This window comes from Gobius niger (assembly GCF_951799975.1).
Source record: "Gobius niger genome assembly, chromosome: 13".
In the NCBI taxonomy this organism is placed as follows: Eukaryota; Metazoa; Chordata; class Actinopteri; order Gobiiformes; family Gobiidae; genus Gobius; species Gobius niger.
The window spans coordinates 13156134-13180218 of NC_136864.1; the positions used below are offsets into that span (position 1 = coordinate 13156134).

The 24085-nt window shown below is 42.1% G+C and overlaps 1 protein-coding gene across 1 annotated transcript; it reads left to right on the forward strand.

Moving 5' to 3' along the window:
• The first annotated feature begins 720 nt into the window (after window positions 1–720).
• On the forward strand, window positions 721–23844 carry kiss1ra (KISS1 receptor a). The gene is made up of 5 exons (XM_079569849.1): window positions 721–981; window positions 9666–9790; window positions 19446–19581; window positions 19743–19981; window positions 22900–23844. Exons 1-5 carry the CDS (start codon window positions 732–734, stop codon window positions 23287–23289), a joined length of 1140 nt encoding a protein of 379 aa, XP_079425975.1. The 5' UTR covers window positions 721–731; the 3' UTR covers window positions 23290–23844.
• Window positions 23845–24085: the final 241 nt, after the last annotated feature.

Here is a 24085-nt window from a genome sequence, read left to right on the forward strand (position 1 = left end):
ATCTAGCGGTGCGGGGGAAAAGATAAGAGAGGCTGCTGCTGTCCCTCCAAAATGATGAAATAAAGGACCAAAAAAATAAAAAAAAATAAAAAAAAGATAGTGGACCAAGAGACAAGGTTGCCAGGAAAACCTTGACATCGGCTGTTTTTCAGACTTGCCCATGCGAGTATTGGGGGATTGGCTCCGTACTCCTCTCTCTCTCTCTCTCTCTTCCACACTGTGTCCTTGCTCGTACTATAAAGTCGGGCAGCGTCGATTCAGTGAGCGCTCAGTCTCTCCCTGGACAGACAGAGGTGGCAACAATACAGCTTTCAATCTGAGGGGGGGAAAAAAGGCAAAAATATTTGTCAGGCTTTACCTTCTGATTATGATAATGGAAGACCCGGCAGCCCTGGAAGATTGGAAGAAAGACTCCTCCGTAGGACGTTTTCAAAGGACTGTTTACCTTTCCTAATTGATATAGACAGTCTGGCGCCTCGTGAAGACTAACAACCCTAGAGACTGCTTCCTTAGAGACTTGCGCATTAATAATCCTTTGCATCAGCACTTTTTTTTTTTTATCCCACAGCAAACTTTCCCATCCTCATTCAATTTCGTTAACCACCTGTCAGTCGATTCCAGCCCATACCCTTCGCGCTTTTCCACCCTCAACCCCCCAATCATGGAGTATCACCGCTGACTTTTTCCGACTTCCGTCACTTGAGCGCGCTTCTCACGGCATCCAAACCAAGATGTATTCAGGGGAGGACGTCTGGAATACCACGGAGCAGGTGTGGATAAACGCGACGGAAGCGAACTTTTCCCACGAGAGACGCGCAGAGGGGGGGAGCGCAAATTACGAGCACCCGTTTTTGACCGACGCATGGCTCGTGCCGCTGTTTTTCTCACTGATCATGCTGGTTGGGCTGGTGGGGAACTCTCTGGTGATCTATGTCATCACCAAGCACCGGCAAATGAGAACGGCGACCAACTTTTACATCGGTGAGTATAGGCAGGAGGAGGCGGGGGGGCCAGTGGGAATGACTCTAGGGAGATGTACGCATTAAATATTTACATGGCGTCTTGCTTCAACTCGTGCCAACATCGGCATCAAATAGAATACTTTGTCATTTCTGTGACGAGCTGGTCTGTGTGGACTGCACGGTTTTGTTAATGAGAGCGGATCAAACATGTGGTTGACTTGGAAACTATACAGCAAGGATAAATAAAAGAAGAAAGTCAGCTGCAGAAAAGAGATGCATCAGTGTAGGCGATATCAAAACCAAGAACTACAAACTCTTCCTGGTTAAACAAGGCTGTGTGTGTCCCTGAACCTATATACAGTGTACTGTATGGACTGGTGTCAAACAGCTGCCTTGTAGTAGTGAAGCTTAGGTGGAAGTTTGTGCTCGAGTGTGCTCTGCGATGGTCGGATAAGCGTCAGGGGGAGAGTGTATGAGTCCTATTCAATACTCATACAACTTATACTATCACCTGCCGCCTTTAGAATTATTGAACCAGGAAGCTTCAAAGATTGCTCAAACATGTGCAAATAGCTCAACACATGTCGAAATGGGAGGGAAGGGAACGCCATCGTAACATGCTTAAAAGCTCTTAAAGGGAGGGTATTATGCAAAATCGACTTTTTCAAGCTTTACATCATGTTATTATGTCATTCCCTCATTAAAACCATGCCTGAAGTGTTGCCTTGGCACATTCACGTATTTTTGAGTAATCTGATGGCAGCCATTTTAGGGATATGTTTGCCTGAGTCCTCCTAGGAACGCCCCCACCTCCTGGAGACGCCTCTGAGCTTTCGTCACCAGCCGAGTAACCAACCACTGCTCCTCAGCAGAACCCCCTCCCCACTGATGCCACAGACAGCGTGTGGAGGGGGCGTGTCGGAAAGGGTCAGAGGTTCTTAAAGAGACAGAGGCCTATTTCAAGACATTCGCTACAGCCATTTTGAGAGAGCAATTTTATACAAGGCAGTTATTCTAATTTACTGCATTTACAGACCAACAGAAGGTTTCGTCATCATTGTAGTGTGATATAGACTGGTGCCATGTGATTGAAAACAGCATAATACCCCCTCTTTAATCTTTTGCCTGCCTTCCCCCAGATCCGGGGGCTAGGGTTAGGGTTAGGGTGTAATTAGTGTTAAAAACGGCAAATGTAACGTAAGTTGTGTTTCACTAACACAGATCTCACACATATTTTTAGAAACTAGAAGGTCTTGGCTTTCAAATTAAGCATCTCACTGGCATATAGGCTGTAAGCTCTCCCGTCAATGTGCTTTGAGAATCGGATGTTTGTAATTGTTAATCCTAACACTAATCCTAACCCTAAAGTAGAAGTTAAGTGGTGAAAAAGTCAATCTTGCATAATACCTCCCTCTAATTATGAGCACAAAGACAAACTGCAGAACATTTGGGCTTATATATACAAGAGCAACTTAACTAAAAATGTAAACCAATCAACACACCAACATTTCACACATGCTTTTTCTGATCAGATAGACTCGGAAAATGTCACTTTTGGAAGAGAAGAAAAACCTTATATTTGCAAAATATAAGGCGAGCCTGCTCACTGTCAGGAAGTAGAAGTTATCTTATTTTTTAGGTATTATGTACCAATAAAACACTCCTAACATTCATAGTAATTACCTAGATACTGGACACATGCTGAACATTTTATACAGTAAAGCTGACAATCAACTTAACCCAGTGCAAATGCTTCAGTAGCTTCATAACAGCATTTATTAACCAGCTTAACAAGAAAACATACAAGACTCTTCTCATCTCCTAAGGTCACTTCTACGGCATCCATTGCATTTTTCAACCTGAGCCATTTGTTGTCTAGAACCACTAACAGTCTAATTAACACTGAGTGGACACACTGTTTACACAAGTATGTCTTTAATTGGGTTTGAGGAGCTCCAGGTAATTGGATGTGGGAAAAATGCATGAGACAAAGACCAAGACACCGACAGTGACAGAATGCATGGACAACATGCATAAGTATATGATCATATTTGTATTAAATATTGAACAGGTGCTTGATATCATCCATGGCATACAAAGTAGTAAGCACTTTTCTGCCCTTGAGTCATCACATCTTTATATCCTCAAGTGGAGGGTTTTCTGCGGTAAAAGGTAGGTCTGCATTGTTTCCTCTGTTTAGGGAGCACCTGTGGCAGAGGGGTTGTGCTTGATCTTAAATGACAGTGGACTATAGCCTCTTGCTTGACGATACTGATGTCTCTTTAAAATGCACTGCCCAGTCTACAGTAAATGTTTCATTGTGTTTATGAAGGAAATGGATATGGATATAGGGTCAAGCATATACTGAAGTAATTTTTGTGGTAGTTTTGTTAAAGGAACAGGCCACCGTTTTTCCATTCTGAGATATGTTCAGAGGAGTTTATACATACCTGTCTGGTCTTTGTGCCCGTGGAAGAGTGTGGAAGCTTCTAACTTCACCCCATTTGGAGCTATAGGAATATACTGGAAGAGGCCAAACATATTTGGTCGTTGTGCGTGACTGAGCGCACACACAAAGACCAGACAGGTACGCATCAACTTGTCTAAGCTCAGGTAAGAACATATCTCAGTATGTAAAAACGGTTCCTTTAAGTAATTCTTTAAGTCATTCCTTTCACGTACTAAGTAAGTACTGTGTATAAAATTATGGAGCGGGCTGCAGTGTTCGAAAAGTTGGCATGTCAAAAACCCTTCACAGTAGACCTATTGTTTGTCAGTTATGAGTCATTTTCGAGACACTTCTTTAAGAAAGTCCTCAATGTGGGGGACTATCCGATGTCAGATTGACGGACTGTGATTAAATTCACAGTTTCCTTTGAAATATAAATAGACCCTCCAGGCTGTGCTCAAGAAACCAAGTTAAAGCTGGGCAACGATGCAAATATACTGCAACAGAAACAGATGCAACACATACGTGGCTCTTAGTTAGATGACGTGCAACATGTTTATGCCACACAGGATGCACTGCAATGGAGCTTTTACGTGAAAAATCCTGATAACATGGCAAATGGTAAGAGCACGTACATTCAGTGTCAAATAAATAACGTCTTCAGGTATTTAGTGGTATGGTTTCAAAGAGAGATCAAGCAAGGTCAGAGATAAAGACATTTTTTGACAACAAAACAATCTTTCCATGACTTTCAAGAAAGCTAGACAGAGTTATATAAAATGGCCGAATAAAAACAGGTCCAGAGGGGATTACTGTAACACTGTAGCACAAGAACCACTCCATTATAGACCTGCGCCCTCTTAATACAGTATGACTTAGGAATCTGACATGTCTGGTCTTTTGAAACGATAGCATGCTGAGAGACCCGGTAGGATGTTCTATTTTTATCTTCTTTCAGGTGGCAATGAATTATAAGTGTGTGTGTGTGTGTTTTTTTTGGCTACATGGCTTATGTAAAATAGCTCCTACTGCTTCAAGAGAAAGTTCATAAGTTCATGTTTAGAGTTTGTCGTGACTTCTGGTGATTCTGCCCTGCAAGTTTAGCCTTTGCCTTTTTCTCGCTTTAAGTGTCGGATTATCTGATGAAAGTTTATCCCTACATTTATTTTAAAAACAGTCACCCCGAGCTACAGGTCTGGTTAAGCGTCTGCTCTAAGATTTTGCTGAAAGGAAACAAAATCAATATTTTAAATGCAGCTTCACAAATTTGCTTGGAGTTTCTTTCTTTCTTTTTTGTGTGGGAAACAGCCTATATCCTTTACTGTATTTGAATTCCCTGTGTTTTTATCTGTCCACTAATTGGTGTGGATTGCATGTCAAGTGTGGCATCAAAGCAGTGCATTTATCATGTTATGTCCCAACACGTGTCTCGTTCAGTATTCAGCACACGATGACTTCCAAACAGGATGATTGATTTCTGGTGCTCTACTCAATTATGACTTTGACATGACTGATCTGTGATGTCATCCGCCACTTGGAAGAATGGTAATGTTGGAGCAACAAATTCAATACATTTTTACTCATCACTATTCCATAACAAAAAGGGTGAAGTGCTGATAAATACACACAAACTGCACCAGAACACTGCACTCCTTTATTGCTGTTCCTTCTTGGACGGCCAGAACACTGCAAGGACTAAGAGCTGCAGTTTTGAAATGCACCGCTTGACACAAAATACCCAGCTGTCAAGCCATCTCAATTTGTTCTTTGTCAAATCCACTGAAATCCTTACACCTACTCGTGTACCCGATCTGGTCTGAGTTCAGGAGCTACAGTAAGCACTGCAGGGATGGGCCTGGTTAGTGACAGGATGGGAGACCGCGTGGAAATTACATCTTGGGTGGATGCTAAGATGCATGAGGAGAATGAAAACGGTCCCTTGTAAGGCACTTCTAGAGACTTGTGTGCCTGAAAGGGGATACACAAGTAAGATTCCTTTTTCTTACATTTTTCCACCACACTACGAAAACTGAATTTTCAAGTGTGGGCTTGAATTACTTGAATTACTTTCACTCACTGAGACTTTTTCAGCTGATCGGATTACTTTGCTTGTTTGATGCCATTTCTGACTAGTAATCTTGCTTGAAATAAGAATGTACACTTTTCTTTACCCCATTGCAAGATAAAGCAGCTGAAATAAAGACAAAATGTGTTGACTCGAGTCAGAAACTCTAACCCTTAACTAGAGAAAACAGCTCAAAGGTAAATTATAATGCTCAATTTGAGACATTTTAACTAATCTAGATTTACATTTTTGGAGTGCACTATATCTGACATAAAAAGCTAATTTCCGTACCTATAACAAATATGGACCCACACTGGATCAATGTCTTTACTTCACCACTCATAACCTGTACGTGTAAGAATTTTGACTGTATACTTAAAAAAAAAAAAAAATCAAATTTCACTGCACTGTAGAAGATGCAGTAGAATTACCCCGTTCTCAAACCGTGAAAGTGAGCAAAATCTCACAGACACAATTAAGGTGAAGTGTCCTGCCCAAGGCCACAACGATAGTGTGCATTTGAAGGAGCTGGGATTTGAACCCACAACCTTCTGACTACCCGCTCTACCAACTGTGCCACTGTCGCCCCTAATGATGGATGAGGGAGTGCTTGAAATAAGAATGTACACTTTTCTTTACCCCATTGGAAGATAAAACAGCTGAAATAAAGAATAAATGTGTTGACTCGAGTCACCACTCATAACCTGTACGTGTAAGAAGAACATTTGAAAGAATACGGTAATGAACCACTGGAAAAGGTGGCTTCCCCTCTAGGTGGAGAGTCTGTGCCTTAAGTGGAGGAGTTCAAGTATCTCGGGATCGCGTTCACGAGTGAGGGACAGATGGAGCGTGAGATCGATAGATGGATCAGCGCGGCGTCGGCCGTGATGCAGTCGCTGAATTGGACTGTTGTGATGAAGAACCCTCACCTATGGTCATGAGATCTGTGTAATGACCAAAAGGACAAGATCACAGATACAAGCAGCCGAAATGAGTTTCGTTCGCAAGGTGGCTGGGCACACCCTTCGAGATAGGGTGACGAGCTCAGTTAACCGGGAGGAGCTCGGGGTAGAGCCGCTGCTCCTTCATGTCGAAAGGAGCCTGCTGAGGTGGCTCGGGCATCTGTTTCGGATGCCTCCTGGTTGCCTCCCTCAGGAGGTGTTCCTGGCATGTCCTATTGGGAGGAGGCCTTGCGGAAGACCCAGGACACACTGGAGGGACTAGGTCTCCGGGCTGGCCTGGCGTCGCCTCGGAGGCCCCCCAGAACAGCTGGAGGAGGTGGATCGGGAAGTCTGGGCATCTCTGCTGAGACTGCTGCCTCTGCGACCTGGCCCCGGATAAAGCAGAAGATGGATTGTAATGATAATGTTAGAGGCTTTCACTGGGGCCACATGTGAAAACACTGTGCTACATGCAAAACCTGTATTATTTCTGAATATTTATTTATTTGGTCCCTTCTGTTACAATGGTGGCCTGTAAATGATGCATCGCTTTGATCTTCGCCAATGCTCAAAGGCCACTGCAAGGCACTGCTGAAGCTGCTTTAATATTCCAAGTCATAACAGGTCTGGGCCTCGCCATCTGCGCCATCCTGCAAGATTATGACCAGCCCAGTATAATGGGATTAGATTGTGCAACAACACAAGCACGAAGATTAAATATTTGGCATGAATTGGACACTGAAAAAGGACAATGCAATCACGCTACAAGCTCCTATTATGATAACCTTTGCGATGGAATATTTGAATTGTCTGTCTTGTTATCCCCGTGTGCAAGCGTTTGTCTTTGTGTGTGTACACCGTGAGTCAAATTAAAACACTGGTTTCCAATACTACCTGAGGAAATTTTAGCTTTGAAGTCAAACTAGTGCAGATGGGACTGAATGACTGTATACTTTTATTTATTTTTTTCAAATTTCACTGCCCTGTAGAAGATGCAGTAGAATTACCCCGTTCTCAAACCGTGAAAGTGAGCAAAATCTCACAGACACAATTAAGGTGAAGTGTCCTGCCCAAGGCCACAACGATAGTGTGCATTTGAAGGAGCTGGGATTTGAACCCACAACCTTCTGACTACCCGCTCTACCAACTGTGCCACTGTCGCCCCTAATGATGGATGAGGGAGTTGAGGATTTTCTCTCGTCAGTTTATATTCAGTTCATACAGTGGAAATCCAATAGGAAGTCTATGGGGAACTAGCCTGGCCTTAGCCATCCTTAAACTCCGGTCAATTATCATTTCCTTAAATGTACGTCTGGGCTTGGTCTCAGTGGCTGCGTTACATCGGTTGACTTTCCACCTACCATTCAGCGAGCGGGGGAGGTTGGTGTTGTCGGTGGCATCAAGCATTTGCGCCGATTTACGGGTGTAGTTTGGCAATGGCGGCGGATACGAAAGTATTGGAAGCTCTTCAATCTGTCCTGGCTCGGCTCCCAAATATACAGAAATTAAAACTGAAGCCTTGGAATGTGCAAGTAATGCCCCCAAGAGTTATAATAGCTCGCTTCACTCACTCGGGCGCATTACATACGTCACGACCAAACGCTAGCGAAAATCAGACCGAATCGTTTCAAAGGAGTTCACCCCTCCCACCTGATAACGGAGCTCAATTGTGAAAGTCCAGACCCTTGTACGAAACGCAGTACGAGGGTATGGTAAAACCAGGAACTGACCAAATGCTTTTTTGCCCCAGTGTATTTTCTGAATTGGACAACAGCTGTCAGATGTCCGCTTATTGTTAATTGGTTTATTTCACTGACAATCTGTGCGCGTTAGGCCCGCCCGTTCATACTGCTCCAATTGCTCCCTAACTTCCCTTCATGGAATGGACAGGAAATAGCATGGCCGAGGCAGGCAACTTTCCTCGCTCATTGGTAAAGTGTTATACACGTTTGAAATCATTTACAATTTACAATGCAGATCTATAGTGGCAAAACAAATGTCTCCACTACATGAAAATACATTGATTGAAACTACTTTAAGAGAAGTCAAATTGAGCTAGACTCATTAGAACTGCAAGGCCGTTATCCGCAAATTTAAACCAGCTCGAAGGCTGCAGCACCACACCACCGTTATGCATTATGCATCCTAATATCGGCAACTCTCACCCTGGAATTGACAGGATGACTTTAATACTTTGCTATTACAAATCAGGCGTTCTGTCATGCAGTGAACTCAATTCAGAAATTGATTGATGCCTTAGAACAATGGAGTCTTGTTTCTCCGACCACCAACAGGAACTGAAATCGAAATAAACAAGGTTGAATTTGTTTATAATTGCCAGCATACTCTGTAATATAATAAAACGAGGTCATACCGCCTTTGCTATGCCCAATCCCGTCAGATCTTGGAAGCTAAGCAGGGAAGGGCCTGGTCGGTACTTGGATGGGAGACCGTTTGGTAACACCAGGAAGCCTGGGGTGAATGTGGTGTGTGAGTGAGTGGTTGGTGGTGGTCGGAGGGGCCGATGGCGCAGACTGGTTGCCTCGCTTCCGTCAGTTTACCCCAGGGCAGCTGTGGCTACAACAGTAGCTTATCACCACCGAGTATGGAGCGAATGAATAATGACGACAATGTAGCGCTTTGAGAAACTTGTTAATACAGGCTTGTAAAGCGCATTACAAGTGTAAGGCATTATTATTATTATTAAAACAGTTCACTGTGAAATAGAATTTAATATGAGTAATGGTTTCTGTCTCAAACACTGCCTGAGAATATTGCAGATGGCGCTTCTTGTAGTGAATCTGTATATGTTTTTCTTTCAGCTCATGAGTCCTTGCTCTTTGGTTCAATGCTGCGTAATAGGACAAATGTTGTCAGCTGGACATGATTCATTAAGTTGAAGAAAGATTTCTCCATTGTACTGGCCAGATCGGAATTAAAGTTAAAGCACAACAACTACTCATTTCTACATGACCTTACTTTCAGTTCATCCTCAGTCATAATATCTATGACCTTACAGTTCTTCTTCTGTTTTCTGCAAAGATGTAAAGAGTGTGTCCACTCCACTGTCAGAGCGAAATACTGTGGATTATGTGAAATACTGTGGCAGCAGAAAGATGTCCCTTATTCCTTCAAGCGTTTCCTTCATCTCTTTGAAGGGTGGATTTGAGTTAGAGGATGAAGAGCCCTACAGACATGATTTCCACCTCATCAGTGGCCTTTCTGACTGATGTCTTTTGTTTCCACAGCGAACCTCGCAGCGACAGACATCATCTTCCTGGTCTGCTGCGTCCCCTTCACGGCCACGCTCTATCCTCTGCCCGGATGGATCTTCGGCAACTTTATGTGCAAATTTGTGGCCTTTCTCCAGCAGGTAAAGTGGCATGATCCTAGTTTTAGTCTTAAGTGAAAAACACACATGCTTTACATGCTCATAATAGAAAATACTGTTCAAGGTTTCCTCAGGCATTTCACAACAGAGTATATTATTTAGAAAGTAGTTGTGAGCGCTCATCAGAACACCACTGCAGGCAGGAAGAACCGGTGCTCGTCGAGATCTGAGGGCAAGAAGGCACTGGAATAACATAAAAACAAACTCTGTATTCCTTTAGACTCAAAGATTTATTTGGAGTGTATTATTTATTGACCTCTCGAACTAAATATCTAACGAGACAAGATTACCACAACTTTATTTCTTACGCGCTCTAGTTAAAATCGGCCAAACGAAGAACAGGAAAAGAAATCTAGAGCACTGTCTTACTTTAGCACCGCTGTTTATTATATAGCAGCATATAGTAATGTACAACATACATCCAAAACATAAGCCAGGATAAAGTGCATATCAATCGTATCAATCATCATCGCACACTCACCCAGACCGGCTTTCCCTAACCCGTTTTGACCGTTTACCATCACCGTCATGTGACTTCCCATTTTCCGCATAGAATTATTTTATTTTTATTTTTTGGGGAATTTTGAGTCTTTAGTATACAGATCATTGTCTTTAGTTATTTGGGGGATTTTTCTAAATTAATTACTTTGTGATTTGGTTTCTGTCTGTAGAGAAACTGTTTTCTCACTTAATTGTGTTGTGGGAGGGGCTTCATGCTATATGAGGGGGCCTTCAGCACCACAGTAGTGTGCGTGTATGAAGGGGAGCTGAGTACAACGCAGGGACCAGCTCCAGGAAAAAGCTGAGAAGGCTAGACGTGCAGCCTTATACATATTGTACAGCACTGTATGTGGATCTGGAATCTGGTAAATCTACTTTTTTTTGCACTTTTTGGGCAGACCAGCACAATAAAGTCACCCGACATGAGTCTGACTAAGCCATGTAATTTGTTTAGAGACGGAACATCAAATCTGTGGCATTGAACAAGTCCCTCCGTCATATTGTGGCGGATGCCATGCCAGACTTTTAAAGCAAAGAGAAGCCTACTGGATCGAAGCTTTGCCGACCCTTGGGACTAAATGATGAACTTGTTCTCAATGATTTTCTTTAGAAGTTCATAAAAATGCTATTTAGTACTCTCAGGCTGTATTAACTCCCTTGGTGTACATATAGATGTGCATATATTTTGGCAGATCTTCCATTTTTTATTTTTTTGAGTCTCATTAATACACCAATGTACGCAGACACTGGAGGCAAGTAGGGTGAAGTGTCTTGCCCAAGGACACAACGACAGTGTGCATTTGCGAGACCTGGGATTCGAACCCTCAACCTTCCAATCATGGGACGACCCGCTCTACCAACTGAGCCACCGGCCCCAATATGTAATATATCATATGCTACAAAATGTTTGATCATATACTGTATATGTATATAGTAATTGGTAAATCTTGGCTTGGATTTTGCTTTGGATGTGTGTTGTATATTATTATTATGTGCTTTCTATGGTTGTCAAAGGCCTTTATGACTGCATCCTGTGATGTGAGCAGCCACACACTGGCTTTTATCTCCGGTTCTATGCACTCTAATGCCATATATCTGTGCTTTTAAGTATAATGTGTTATGTGTGGCAAGCCTGGACTTATAGAATGGAGCCAGGTTTTCTGTATATACGGGTTTACCTTTTTGGCATATTAGGTATCCAATGAATACGTATAATTTACTTTTGTCGGTAAAAAAAACATGTCTTTCGTGGATCCATTTTAGTCTGTGTCTGATGATCTGAAGCTTATTCTTTACAATCATTTTCTCGATAATACAATCAGACTCCGGCAAATTCAATTTTGAAAGAAACTAATATAAAAAAGGCTCAAAACTCCAATCCAGTCGACACAATTAAACCACAAAAAATGACCCATGTTGCTCTTTTATTTCATCCGTCTTTGTTCCTTAGCTCCTGCTGCCTCCTGCGTCTCCAAAACGACTTCACCTCAATCTGCTCTGGCTATGAATATGTAATTTCAAAAGCAAAAGCAAAAGCATGCTACAAATAGGGGCCGAACTTGCCGCATACGTAGGTGCCTCTCATCTGTTATTCAGAAACATAATTCATTATGGATGAAACAATTGAAACTGGCCGGCTGTATGAATACTCTGTCTACTCTACACAATAAAGTCTGGTCTCTGCGGATCTGATTTGGGATTTGTGGGATGTTGAACAAATAGACAGAGATTAAATATTTTTAGAACGTAATTTCACAAACATCGGACTAATCAGGCGACAGCAGGCAGCGCTTCTGGTGCCACACCGTTTGAAACATTCATGAGGAACAATGCCCCTCACTCTGTTTCACATGCGAGTGGGAATGCTAAAGCCAAGCTGATGGATACTATGACCTTTTAATGTCAAATGAAATATACTTCCATGGAATCATTTCACCTGACAAAACCATCTTTCACCAACCAGGCTATTGTTAATGGGACAGTTAATGGGACTATAGTTTAAAAATATTAAAATTATTTATACCATGGTCTGGCTGAATACTCGATTCTGATTGGCTGGTGGGGGCTAACAAGCGTGCAAGTCCGGTAGTTAAATCACTATATAGTCGACTATATAGTGCGGGCCTATGTAGTGAATGAGGGGTTAGGGGATAGTGTGGACATTCGGATACAGCCTGGGATATCACTCCGCTGTGGGCATCGCCATAGCAACGCATGACACAGCTGAATCAGATAAACGCGTAATTAGTGACTGACAGGAACGTATGAGATGGATTTTGTGTTAATTTCAACGTTTTTGGCCAAAACAAAACGTTTGATGGATAGTAGAGGAGAGTGAGCAGCTAGGTTAGCCTCCTGTTAAAAGAATATGAGCTTTCCATTTCTATTGAAAACAGTTAAGGCACTAATCATAATTTTCAGGCGTACATAAAATGATCCTGCATTGAAACATATTTGGCTGGATTAGTAAAGTCAAACATAAAAGTTTCAGTTCGTGGGGCCCAGGTGTAAGCGGACTCCACCGCAGCTGTTTCCATAAACAGTTGAGCTCGTTGAGCTAGCTAGCTAGCTTCAGGTTAAACAGCGTAAAAGTGAAATAACTCCTGCCCACGAGTGCCGCATATCGGTGTTTACTTCCACGGAAAAGTGCCGGGTTAGTCCTGTTGTGTTGTGATTCTGGCGATGCAGCGTGTGCTGATGTTGTGTCGTTGAGCCTGACTGAGATCCTCGTAATAGCTGCGGAGAATGACTCGCTCTGAGACGGTCACGGGCCTTCAGTGACCGGCTAATAACCCACATAAAATAGTCCTGGTGGTCTGGCATATTTAGTGAGTTTATTAAATGAAAAAAACATTTATTATAAATGTAACATTTGTGGGACCATGGTATAAGCGGATTAAACGACGCAGAGTCAAGAAGTCGCGAAGTTGTTTAATCCTTACGTATTTTCCTCCCCCTACATGTTTCAGCCATGTCCTAATGTGTAGAATGAGCCCAGACCTGTTCACCACAACTGCCTCTAAAATCCTGCACTGTCACTCAAAAAGGTGTTAATTCAGGTCCAAAGTGCCGTCATGCACGAGCTTAATATAGAAGGTGCAGTTACACGTAAGGCCTGAGATGGCAGTAGTGAGTATAAAATCACGCACTTGCATCTAGCCCCTTTAAGGGCATATCTCACTAGCCTGGAGACTAGTTGGAGACTCAAGTTGCTGCTGGTCATGTCCCTGAGACATCCCTTGGAGATAACGTGAGTTTCCAGGTTGTCTCGGTGTAAACGAACGTTCGATTTCAGACTGCATGGAGACTGCAGTCTCAAGCAGTTGTGTCACGAACACTATTTGTTGTCCTCAACTTGTGAAATGTTTCTGTGATGTCCCGCAATGTCTCCGAGACCTATCGACGATTTCCGCTGATATCGAACATTTTCGCTTTCACTACCTGGAAACTCGCCTAATCTAGAAGGGACGTCTTGGAGACACCTTCGTGATCAGCGGCAACTTGAGTCTCCAACAAGTAGTCTCCAGGTCGGTGAGATAGGCCCTTTGTATGAGCGGCGTGCAATCATTGTGGAGGAGAGTGGCGGAGACTGTCAGACGCGGTTACAGTCTCCGCAACGTCTCCGCTACTCTCCGCCAGTGAGATAAGGCTGATATAGCTATATCTCAAAAATACAATCATTGCCCATAGGTCGAGACTAATAACAAATGCAGTGGAGACTGTCACAGAGATCATTGGTAGAAAACCAATAGGCCTGTCAAGATAAGAGGCAGGGGATTTTCTGTGTCCACAGGATCATAGCACTGTTTCAGATTTTTTAAAACAGATATTGCTCTCTTTCACAGAGTGACTCAAACCAACGTCAGGCCAATATTATTTATAGATATGATGCACTGCCTGCAGCAAAAGATGCCATCAACACAACACAATGGAGTATGAGGCGGAAAGTCCACCAGAAACATTTTGAAAGGGTGATATTAAGCTTTTATTAAAGGGACAATACAGAGTTAAAAATTGTCAAATTCTGTATTTTCCTCCCCATACTTGCTCTAGCAATATCCTAATGTGTAGAATGAGCCCAGACCTGTTCACCACAACTGCCTCTAAAATCCTGAGAGAGCAAAAAATGTAAATGTGCATTTTCTTTGATAAGTAGTCAAATGAAATTGAATTAACTCTTCAGAAAAACTCACTCAAGGTGTCCTCTTTGATATGAAAATGTACCTTTTCTATAATTAAACCCGGAGATGAGGGACTTAAGCAGCAGCTAATAGAAAAGTCTAAATTTTCTTATAAAGCATAAATGACTCCTTGAGCGCAATCCGTTTTAGCTTACAAGAGAAAACGTCGCTCAAAGCAAAGGGTGCGGGAGGTTAAAAGGATTTTTAATTGTGAATATAGACGTCCTCATGCCGTCATTTAGATTCCACTAATGGCTCTGATGGAGAGAAGTCACCAGAAGCCTGCCGATTTGAAGTGGTTCGCACTGCACTGTGCGTATTGGGAGTAATTACATTTTAATTGTTGTAATTAGAGGGAGCAGACTGCGTTATCTGTCTCAAAATGGCTGTGGATTTGCTGAATGGAAAAGACTGGAGAGCTTAATAATGAACTGTAATGACTTCTGAAATAATCCTGCTGACAAAGGACCACCCTGCGTCATAATGCACATCTATAATGTAGACAATTCCTCATGTGCACTGCAGGGGACACGTCTCAAACACTGTTCGGCAAACTTCAGGGGCGTCAGTGAGTTTGGTCGTGTATGTAGAAAGCAGTTTCTATTGACAAGCTCTGAAATGATTGCTTTTTTGGAGTTGAAAGTTAATTGTGGCACAGTTGACCCAAACAACAGTTTCTTTGAACACTTAACAACATGGCAATTTCACACAAGTTGGTTTGGCGGCTTATCTTACCTTTAAACTGAACAACACGGGCACAGCTGTAGTTCAGAATAAGATACTGACTTCAACAGAGATGGCTTCAAATGGTTTTGTTCAGTAGTATGAAGATATTTTCTAAAGGGACTAAAGTGCATGCCTTTATTATGTATCTAAACTAAAGTGAGATTTTTGCAATCACCTGAAAAAGCCAAAACACAATGGAACTTTGTAGGTTCAACATTCTGAAATCTCTGAATCTCTTTCGTCTTGTTTTTTGAATATTGAATTGTCTCTTCATTTTTCAGACATGTCTCGCCCACACCAAAACGCACAGTGGGCGACTTCAGCGGACCGTCTTTCTTTGCGCTCCATATGGTGCGCGGAAAAGCACTGCATTTGCCTCGTTACTGTATTCGCACAGGAGTGACATTTCCCTTTGTCTGTCTCATGCAAATGTCAAAACCAAATTCACAACTTTGTTCTCACACTTGACTTGTTCGCTGTCCTTTCTTGTTCTCAATGGCCATTTGTTTACTTTTGTTTCTCGTCATTGCCACACTTCCACTTTGGTGTGTTCCTCGTTATTTCAGCGCCCACTGCATCATGGGAGAAAAACTGCCGCTTTGCTGCCTGCACAGACCACAACAGAGTATTTTTAGTAAATAATTCATGAAGAGCCAGAACAGCCACAACTTCTGCAGTAGCTTCTAACTTCTTTTTTTTTCTGAGTGTTAAAAAACAAAACAAAAAAACGAACAAGTTGCAAGTTGCTAATATTAAAGCCACATTGGTGCTGAGTGACTGTTTGTACAAAAGTCTGATTATCACATTGATATAATCGGATCTATAGTAAAACATAAAACAATGTGAGAACATTTCCATAGAATAACGAACAACAACTAGATGCTGCTAATAGAGCTGGAACCATCCGCTCAATACGATACATATTTATGATACAATATTCTACAGGTGAAACTCGCAAAATTAGAATATCGTTCAAAAGTTCATTTATTTCTGAAATTCAGCTCATTACATGCAAAATGACATATGTCAAGCCTTTATTTGTTTTAATTTTGATGATTACGGCTTACAGTCCATTTTTTAAATATTCTAATTTTATGAGATTTCTAATTTACAAGCTCAGCCATAATAATCAAAATTATTACAAATATAGGCTATTCATATCTCACTTTGTAATGAGTCTATCATATATTAGTTTCACAGTTCAATTTGAATTAGCTCATGCCCCTAGAGGCCATAAGCGTCACTGCAGGTGTCGTAGCGTGCTATGTTTTTTTACTCATTAATTGTCCGTGAGAGTAAATACTACGCTGACAGAAAAGACAAAGGGAGAGAGGGATATTGTACATCCAGTTACACAATGGAAATATTTTTTTTAACTCAAACTTGGCTGTAAATAGCTTTGCCCGTTAGCCTGTTCTTCGTGATTCCATTAGTGTGTATTGGGGTCTCCGGGTCGGAGCAGGGAAAGCTGCAATTGTGGTTTTCAATTGTGGAGACACCAGGGGGAGATGAAAGACCCCCCAATTATCCCATTAACACTTGTATTACCCCCAGAGGGACTACGAAAAGGATTTATTAATGTAAACAAGTTACTTCGTAAGTGAAAACCATTTGTATTATTATTATTTATTCATTTTTCTTTTGATCAAAAGTGTTGTGATACATGGTTTCCGATACGATGGGGGCGACAGTGGCGCAGATGGTAGAGCGGGTCGTCTTGTGATCGGAATGTTGGGGGTTCGAATCCCACTTCCTGAAAGTACACACTGTTGTTGTGTCCTTGAGCAAGACACATTGCCCACCCCAGTGTCTGCGTACATTGGTGTATGTAAAGCGCTTTGAGTGCCTAATGTAGGTGGAAAAGCGCTATATAAGTTGATAAGTTGATATCTGCATATACCATGCAGATCTGCATATACCATGCAGATCTGCATATACCATGCAGATATCACAATGACTATTGCGATATGTTGCAAATCGCTATTTTGTCCCAGCCCTAATTGATAATATTTTATGATTTACATTGATGTAAATACATCCATTGACCTTTAGCGTCTTGTAAACATAGTATCAACTGTTTACCCACGTACATGGGGGTAAACATGTACGTGTAATAAATTATACAACATTTAAAAGTACTACGTTTAAAGGGACTAGATGCAAGTTGCCCATTTTATACTCACCACTGCCACCTCAGGTCATACGTGTAATTGCAGGTTCTATATTAAGCTTGTGCATGACGGCACTTCGGACCCGAAGTAACACCTTTTTGAGTGACAGTGCAGGGTTTTAGAGGCAGTTGTGGTGAACAGGTCTGAGCTCATTCTACACATTAGGACATTGCTGGAACATGCAGGGGGAGGAAAATACATACATTTCATTTCAATCGCCTGCAGTAAAACCATAAGCCTCTACATCCTCTCAATCCGTCTTCTCCCCTTTAGCATTAGCCTTGCCTGGGCCTCGATACCAAAGATATTTTCCCTCACAAACCACATACTATGACCTCACCTGATCACTAAAGAGAGATGACAGCAAGGACGTACGATGAATTAAAATGCTCATTTGAATAGCCGGAGGCAGGGGATTATTTGTACAGCTGCAGTTACAAGCTGAATTTGGTCTAAATGCTCCACAAATCCCTCCTAAGGCCTTTTGCAAAAAACTGCACGCTCATGAATATTCAGGGTGTGTGTTTTAATATTGCACTAAATGTTGTGTAGTTGTTGCTCTGTGGCCCTGTGATGTGACATGCCAAATTGTCTAAATGAATGAAGCACAAAGATTACAGCTATTTTGCAAATGACAGAAAACCTCGGGGAATTATTTGAACTACATTATGAATCTCACTTGTTAATATTCAAGCAAATCGTCCAAATGCTGGCATTTATTGTAGCAGTAAAATCCATCCTAATGCACCACTTTTGAAGGCGCATTAGTTGAATCGGTTGCAGTACAATGGCATCTTGAGTAGTTCTCGCGGCACTGCTCATTATTGGAACGATATGAAATAATCTAGAAGCAAATCAGTGACAATAAAATCCCTGCGCCACAATTTGAGGATGCAGCTCTATAGGGGCTACCCACACTCTCCGCTATACTGTATGTCTCAGAGTACATTTATGCTATTTTGGTCTGTTTTTCCTTCTATCAACCTTTAAGTTAAATATTCCTTGGCCGCTTCTATCATTGAACTTGAATAGACAATGATTTCTATGGCATGGCTTAGATCAGTCGTTTTTCAAACTTTTCACTTAAGCTCAAGCTTGTAAAATATTCAGCCTATCTCTAATCTGGACATAAACCATGTTTAAACTAGAACAATATCACTAAAAGTAAATGAATTAATTAAAATGAATAAAATCAGAAAATGCAGAGTAATTTATTTAAAACAATTTCTGTGGTAAATTAATACAACAGCCCTAACTATCTAACAAACAATTATCTGCGGGCAACCGTTTTAATTATACAGTATGCTTCTCCAAAATACTTAAAGTTACGCTATTCGACTGTAGATATTAAATTAACCATATCATGTAATACTTGCACATGTGTATTCAAGAGTCTGATGGCAAGAAAGATATATTTTTCATAAAAAGGATTTCTGAAGACGTGGCAAAGGGCATCTGGCAGCACCAAGTTAGTCACGAAAGCTGCTCTTATAGAACCAGCATAAAAACTATGCACTCCGAATCTGGGCTGAAGGTGAAAGATCGAGCTTTAGCTTCACGGTTATTCTCTACTTGGAAAATATTCAAACTCAATAATCCTATGTTTTTTTTAGTCAATACAAAAACAACAGAGCACCACATGGCTATACCACTACATGCATCAGGACGGTTTTTAGTCAAATACACATTTTCTCAAAAGCACTTTTGTCTATAGAGCTATGAAGGGATGGAACGTCTTCCCACTAAACCTGGTTCAAATAGACCACAAATCTGTTCTTTGAAGATGCAGAATGACGTCAAGTTCACATTGTATTTGTTGAATCTTCTCTGGTTCAAATAATTGAACTGTCTTTATAATGTTCTTATATGTATAATGTCTGTTTTATGTCATATTGATAATACTTTGTACATGCTTTTAACAAGAACCCCAGAAAGACTCGCTGGCTGTAAAGCACAGCTAATGGGGATCCTAATAATAAACTAAACTTAACTAAACACTTGGTTTATATGTAAGTCAATATTATCCATAAAAATGTTCATTTGTCCTCTTCTCTGCAGGTGACGGTTCAGGCCACTTGTATCACTCTAACTGCGATGAGTGGAGATCGCTGCTACGTCACTGTGTACCCGCTCAAGTCCCTGCGCCACCGGACACCGAAGATCGCCATGATTGTCAGCATCTGCATCTGGATCGGTCAGCACTCAAACTTTTAGCTTAATGTTAAACAAGTCATTTGCAAAAACTACATTAAAGTAATTGATTAATAACGGGCCACTCTATTTGTATGGCCAGAATTACACCCATGGGTTTTGTTGGGAAGCAATTTAGACATTTCCTAATTCTGTTGGCCATAGGCTCCCTGATCCTGTCCACGCCCATCCTGATATACCAGCGGATAGAGGACGGGTACTGGTATGGCCCGCGCCAGTACTGCATGGAGCGTTTCCCGTCTAAAACCCACGAGAGGGCTTTCATCCTGTACCAGTTCATCGCTGCCTACCTGCTGCCTGTGCTCACCATTTCCTTCTGCTACACTCTGATGGTGAAGCGCGTGGGCCAGCCGACTGTGGAGCCCGTGGACAACAACTACCAGGTACTTAACGCTGTTTGTACATGAAGAGGCAGAGCTGTCTGAGTGAAACCGTCAGCCGATAAAAAGTGCCTAGAAGGTGGTTAGTATGTTAAGGCGACTTCTCTTTCTGCAGTAGATAATTGGGAATCACTTTACGAATGCTTGTTTTAATAAATACTTTGATATCATAATGTGAAAGTTAAAGGGTTGTTCACTCTTATCTACAAGCAGAATAATTTTAAAAAGCTTAAAAAATTCAGGGCAGATTGATCACCAACCCCCCCCCCCCTGATAGATAGAAGATTTTCTATCAGAATAATATCTCTCAAATCCAATGCAAGCCATAAACTGACAGAGCTGCTTTGCTACAGTAGAAGTCCACCGCAGAAAACTGGTTGGACTGAAATGCCCTGAGCTCTTTCTGTGAATTTAAAATAAAAATAAAAATAAATCCTGCAGATAGCAGGTCTTTCGGTGTGGCCAACTCAACAAAGACTTTCTCGACAGCACACACTAACTGCAGGCACAAAGATGACTACAACACAAAGCATTTTTCAGTGGTAGTTCGTAGTTTGTGTGGAGTGTTAGACACCTAGTTAGACTGCCTTTTTTTGTTATGTATAAGCTTAGTCTTGTAAAGTGTTTAATCTAGATGTAGTCACTGTGGCTTTCTTAATGGAGATGTTCTATTGCAGGGGAAGCAAGTTTGCCTTGTGGAAGGCTGAGCCTCACAATTGTAGCCCATGTTATAAGAGCAACCTGCAATAAACGTACTGACCGTGGATTCCAGCCGGGCTTCATATGAAGTTTGCAAAAACTGCAAACGATCTGTGCGTTGTGTGCACCAACACCGTGCATTTGTCGCAGATATTATCCGGCTATTCGGAAGGGTATTCACCTTAGTCTGCCACGCCCACTTTTGCCTCCTTTTGCCTTGTCTCGGCACTTCTGTTGTATTGTCACTTGCGGTCGAGCGTGAAGCCCGTTTAAACGAGAACGAGGGAAAATGTTCGCCGCTCAAATCTGATGTTTAGTTTGCCTGGCCTGCCAAACTACATGCTTTTTCATAGATATTTCAAAGACATATAGTCTGGGAGCGAGCATGATCTCAACGCTTTCCTGGTGGGCGTGATTGACAGACGCCATCAACCAATCAGAGCAACGCTAAATACGTTGCAGCAACAAGCGGCAGGGAGCCTTTCCAAAAACGTCCTTATTTACGAGGAGCGCTTTGAACGCTGTTTCTTGCTCCGGTTTTAGGGATTACATTTTTTTTCCAAATGATTTAAAAGATGAAAGAGCAAAAGAAAACATCGTATCACTCGCCGTGCACGCCATCTATATTGTTTTGGCAGAGTGTGGTGACGGCTTCCGCCTCTTGGGGGAATGAAGTCCCGCCTCTCGGTGCGTGATTGGACCGATGTGGGTAAAATCGTGAAATGATTGGCTGCGAGGAGCTGTCCAGACAGTTCTTCTTTTCAACAGAAAGGAGGAGTGTCTGGCAGGCCAGGCAAATGTTTAGTTGATTGATTTGTGTAAAATGTCCAATGTTTATTTGCACCAACATGTCAACACTGCAATGTTTCTCTGCGTGGCCTAAAAAAAGATTTGATTTCAAGTAGTAACTGATTTTTTATCTGGACTTCTCCAGTCCCATGTTAACTGATAGGAGAAAAGGGGCGGGCACAATTCATGGCGGCGCCCACGCGAACTTCTGGAATAAGGTGAATAGCCTATATATTTCGTCCTTGGATACTTGTGGGCAGTATGACACACTTTTCCGGGAGTTGGCGAGAGAAAGCCACGGTGACTACATTCGCATGGATCCAAACATCTTTGGTGAATTGCTGCTATGTGTCACATGACGCATAATGCCTTTCTCTCTGCTCCCTCGCTGACACCTGTTCTCTCCTCGCCTTCTTCCCCTCAGCATATTGCAAAAACCTTGTACAAATTAAGCTTTATATATAAGAGTTTACATGCGTCGAACAGGCAATTCATGAACGACTTACACGACATGTATGGAGGAGATAGATATCTGAACGTGCGTTGGCTGCACTGATGGTGCGTGTGTGGCGCAGGACACATATACTGTACGAAGTCCACAAGTGCGACATATGAAAAAGGTTATGTACAAAACGTACAAAAGACTTACGCAGGCCGTACAGACGAAGCACGAAGACGTACAGTGTTCTTGCAACCTGAAAAAAATCGCCTGTAAAGTTTGTTTGACATGACAAAGAACCTCTGCGGTCAGTCTGTATGCCTCGAAATGAAGCACCGGCAACAGATACCCGTACGGCTTAAAGCAAGTTTTATACATCATACTGTATGTCTTAATGGAGTTTTTTGTCAGTATTTTCCCAATCTTTTGAGTACTTAATTGCATATTTCCACTTTGATTTGTGCAATAATATTTCTCAAAATCATCTTGGGGCCAGAGGTTCTCTGCTGGAGGGCCAGATTTACGCTGTCTACTTCTGTTTTATTGTCATCTCCAATTCTACTCTCTACTACAAGACCATTGCACATTTAGTTAGACTGCCATTTTGTTGAATCCCAGATGTCTTCCAAACTTCAAAAACTGTTAACAAAGAGCGTAAGAAGAAAGACTGACAAAAGGTCGGACTGCTCGTTCTTGCTGAGCCAATTATCTGTTGAGCTTCAACTCAGATTCCTCTCTTAATCCTGTGTGAATGGGGGCTTAGACATGATTAAAAACTGGTTTCATCATTTATTAGAACCTTGTACGTTCTCAGTCACCCAGGTGTTGAATTCAATCTTGTGGATGTACTGCATGTCAATTTGGTTTATATTCATTTGGCAAGATTGGATTGTGGGATTAGGAGAGATTGAAGTCGTCCAGTCAGTTGAGAGCTGTGTGTTTTGTCTGAAGTGCTGACATATCTACTCACGTTACGGTTTCCTGTGGTCTGCAGGTAAACCTACTGTCCGAGCGCACCATCAGCATCCGCAGTAAAGTGTCCAAGATGGTGGTGGTGATCGTCCTGCTGTTCGCCATCTGCTGGGGTCCCATTCAGATCTTCGTCCTGTACCAGTCCTTCCACCCGAACTACAGGCCCAACTACGCCACCTACAAGATCAAAACCTGGGCCAACTGCATGTCCTACGCAAACTCCTCCGTCAACCCGATCGTGTACGGCTTCATGGGTGCGAGTTTCCAAAAGTCTTTCAGAAAAACCTTTCCTTTTCTGTTCAAGCACAAGGTCAGAGACAGCAGCATGGCTTCGAGGACTGCCAATGCCGAGATCAAATTTGTGGCGGCGGAAGAAGGGAACAATAACAATGGCGCGGACAGAGTCGAATAATGAAAAGTACATGATAAGTGCGCTTTGCCGAGAGGCTGGTTCCCATTGTTCCCCTTGCAAAATGCCTCTAAAGGTCTCTAAAGACCAGTTTTATTTATGTTTATGGAAGGCGTCTAATTAACAAGTTGATAAAGGAAAACACAGACTCATTATATCGAATGGAGCTCGAGGGTGTGCGACACAAAATGTCAGTGGTCGTCTAAGCAGAGCCGGCTTGTATCATCCATCAAACTGCCAAATCACAGCGTACTTGTGTCGATACATTAATGGATTCACTGTGTCGGACGCCTTTGTAGGTGCACATGACATTTTTGGAATATGTCACAAATGTTTGAAAATTAAAACACATGCTGCTGGACTATAACGTTGACATTTAGTAGATATTATAGTAAACTGTACGTACAATGTGATAACTGACAATTGAGCCATTACCTGCCATATGGTGTTGCCAATGGTGTTGAGCCTTTCGTGTAGTGTTTGGGCAGATCCACACTCACACATTGCACATTGGGAGTCTCTGCCAGTGCTGAGTATGTGTCATTGTACTGAACTGCATCCATAAACGGACTTAGCGCGCAGTAACAACCCTCGCCAGAAGGGGGCAGTGTGTCAGTGTTAGTGAGGTTTTATCCATGTTGTAATGTTAGACCCTCATCCTGCATCAGTCCGTTTCTGAATTATCCAATCAAACGCTAGCCCACACTCCGGAAAACGTCGCAAACCCAAATACACAGAGGTAACTTAATTAATGCAAGTTCGATTTAAAAAATAAATAAATAACATTGTCAGCAAAAAA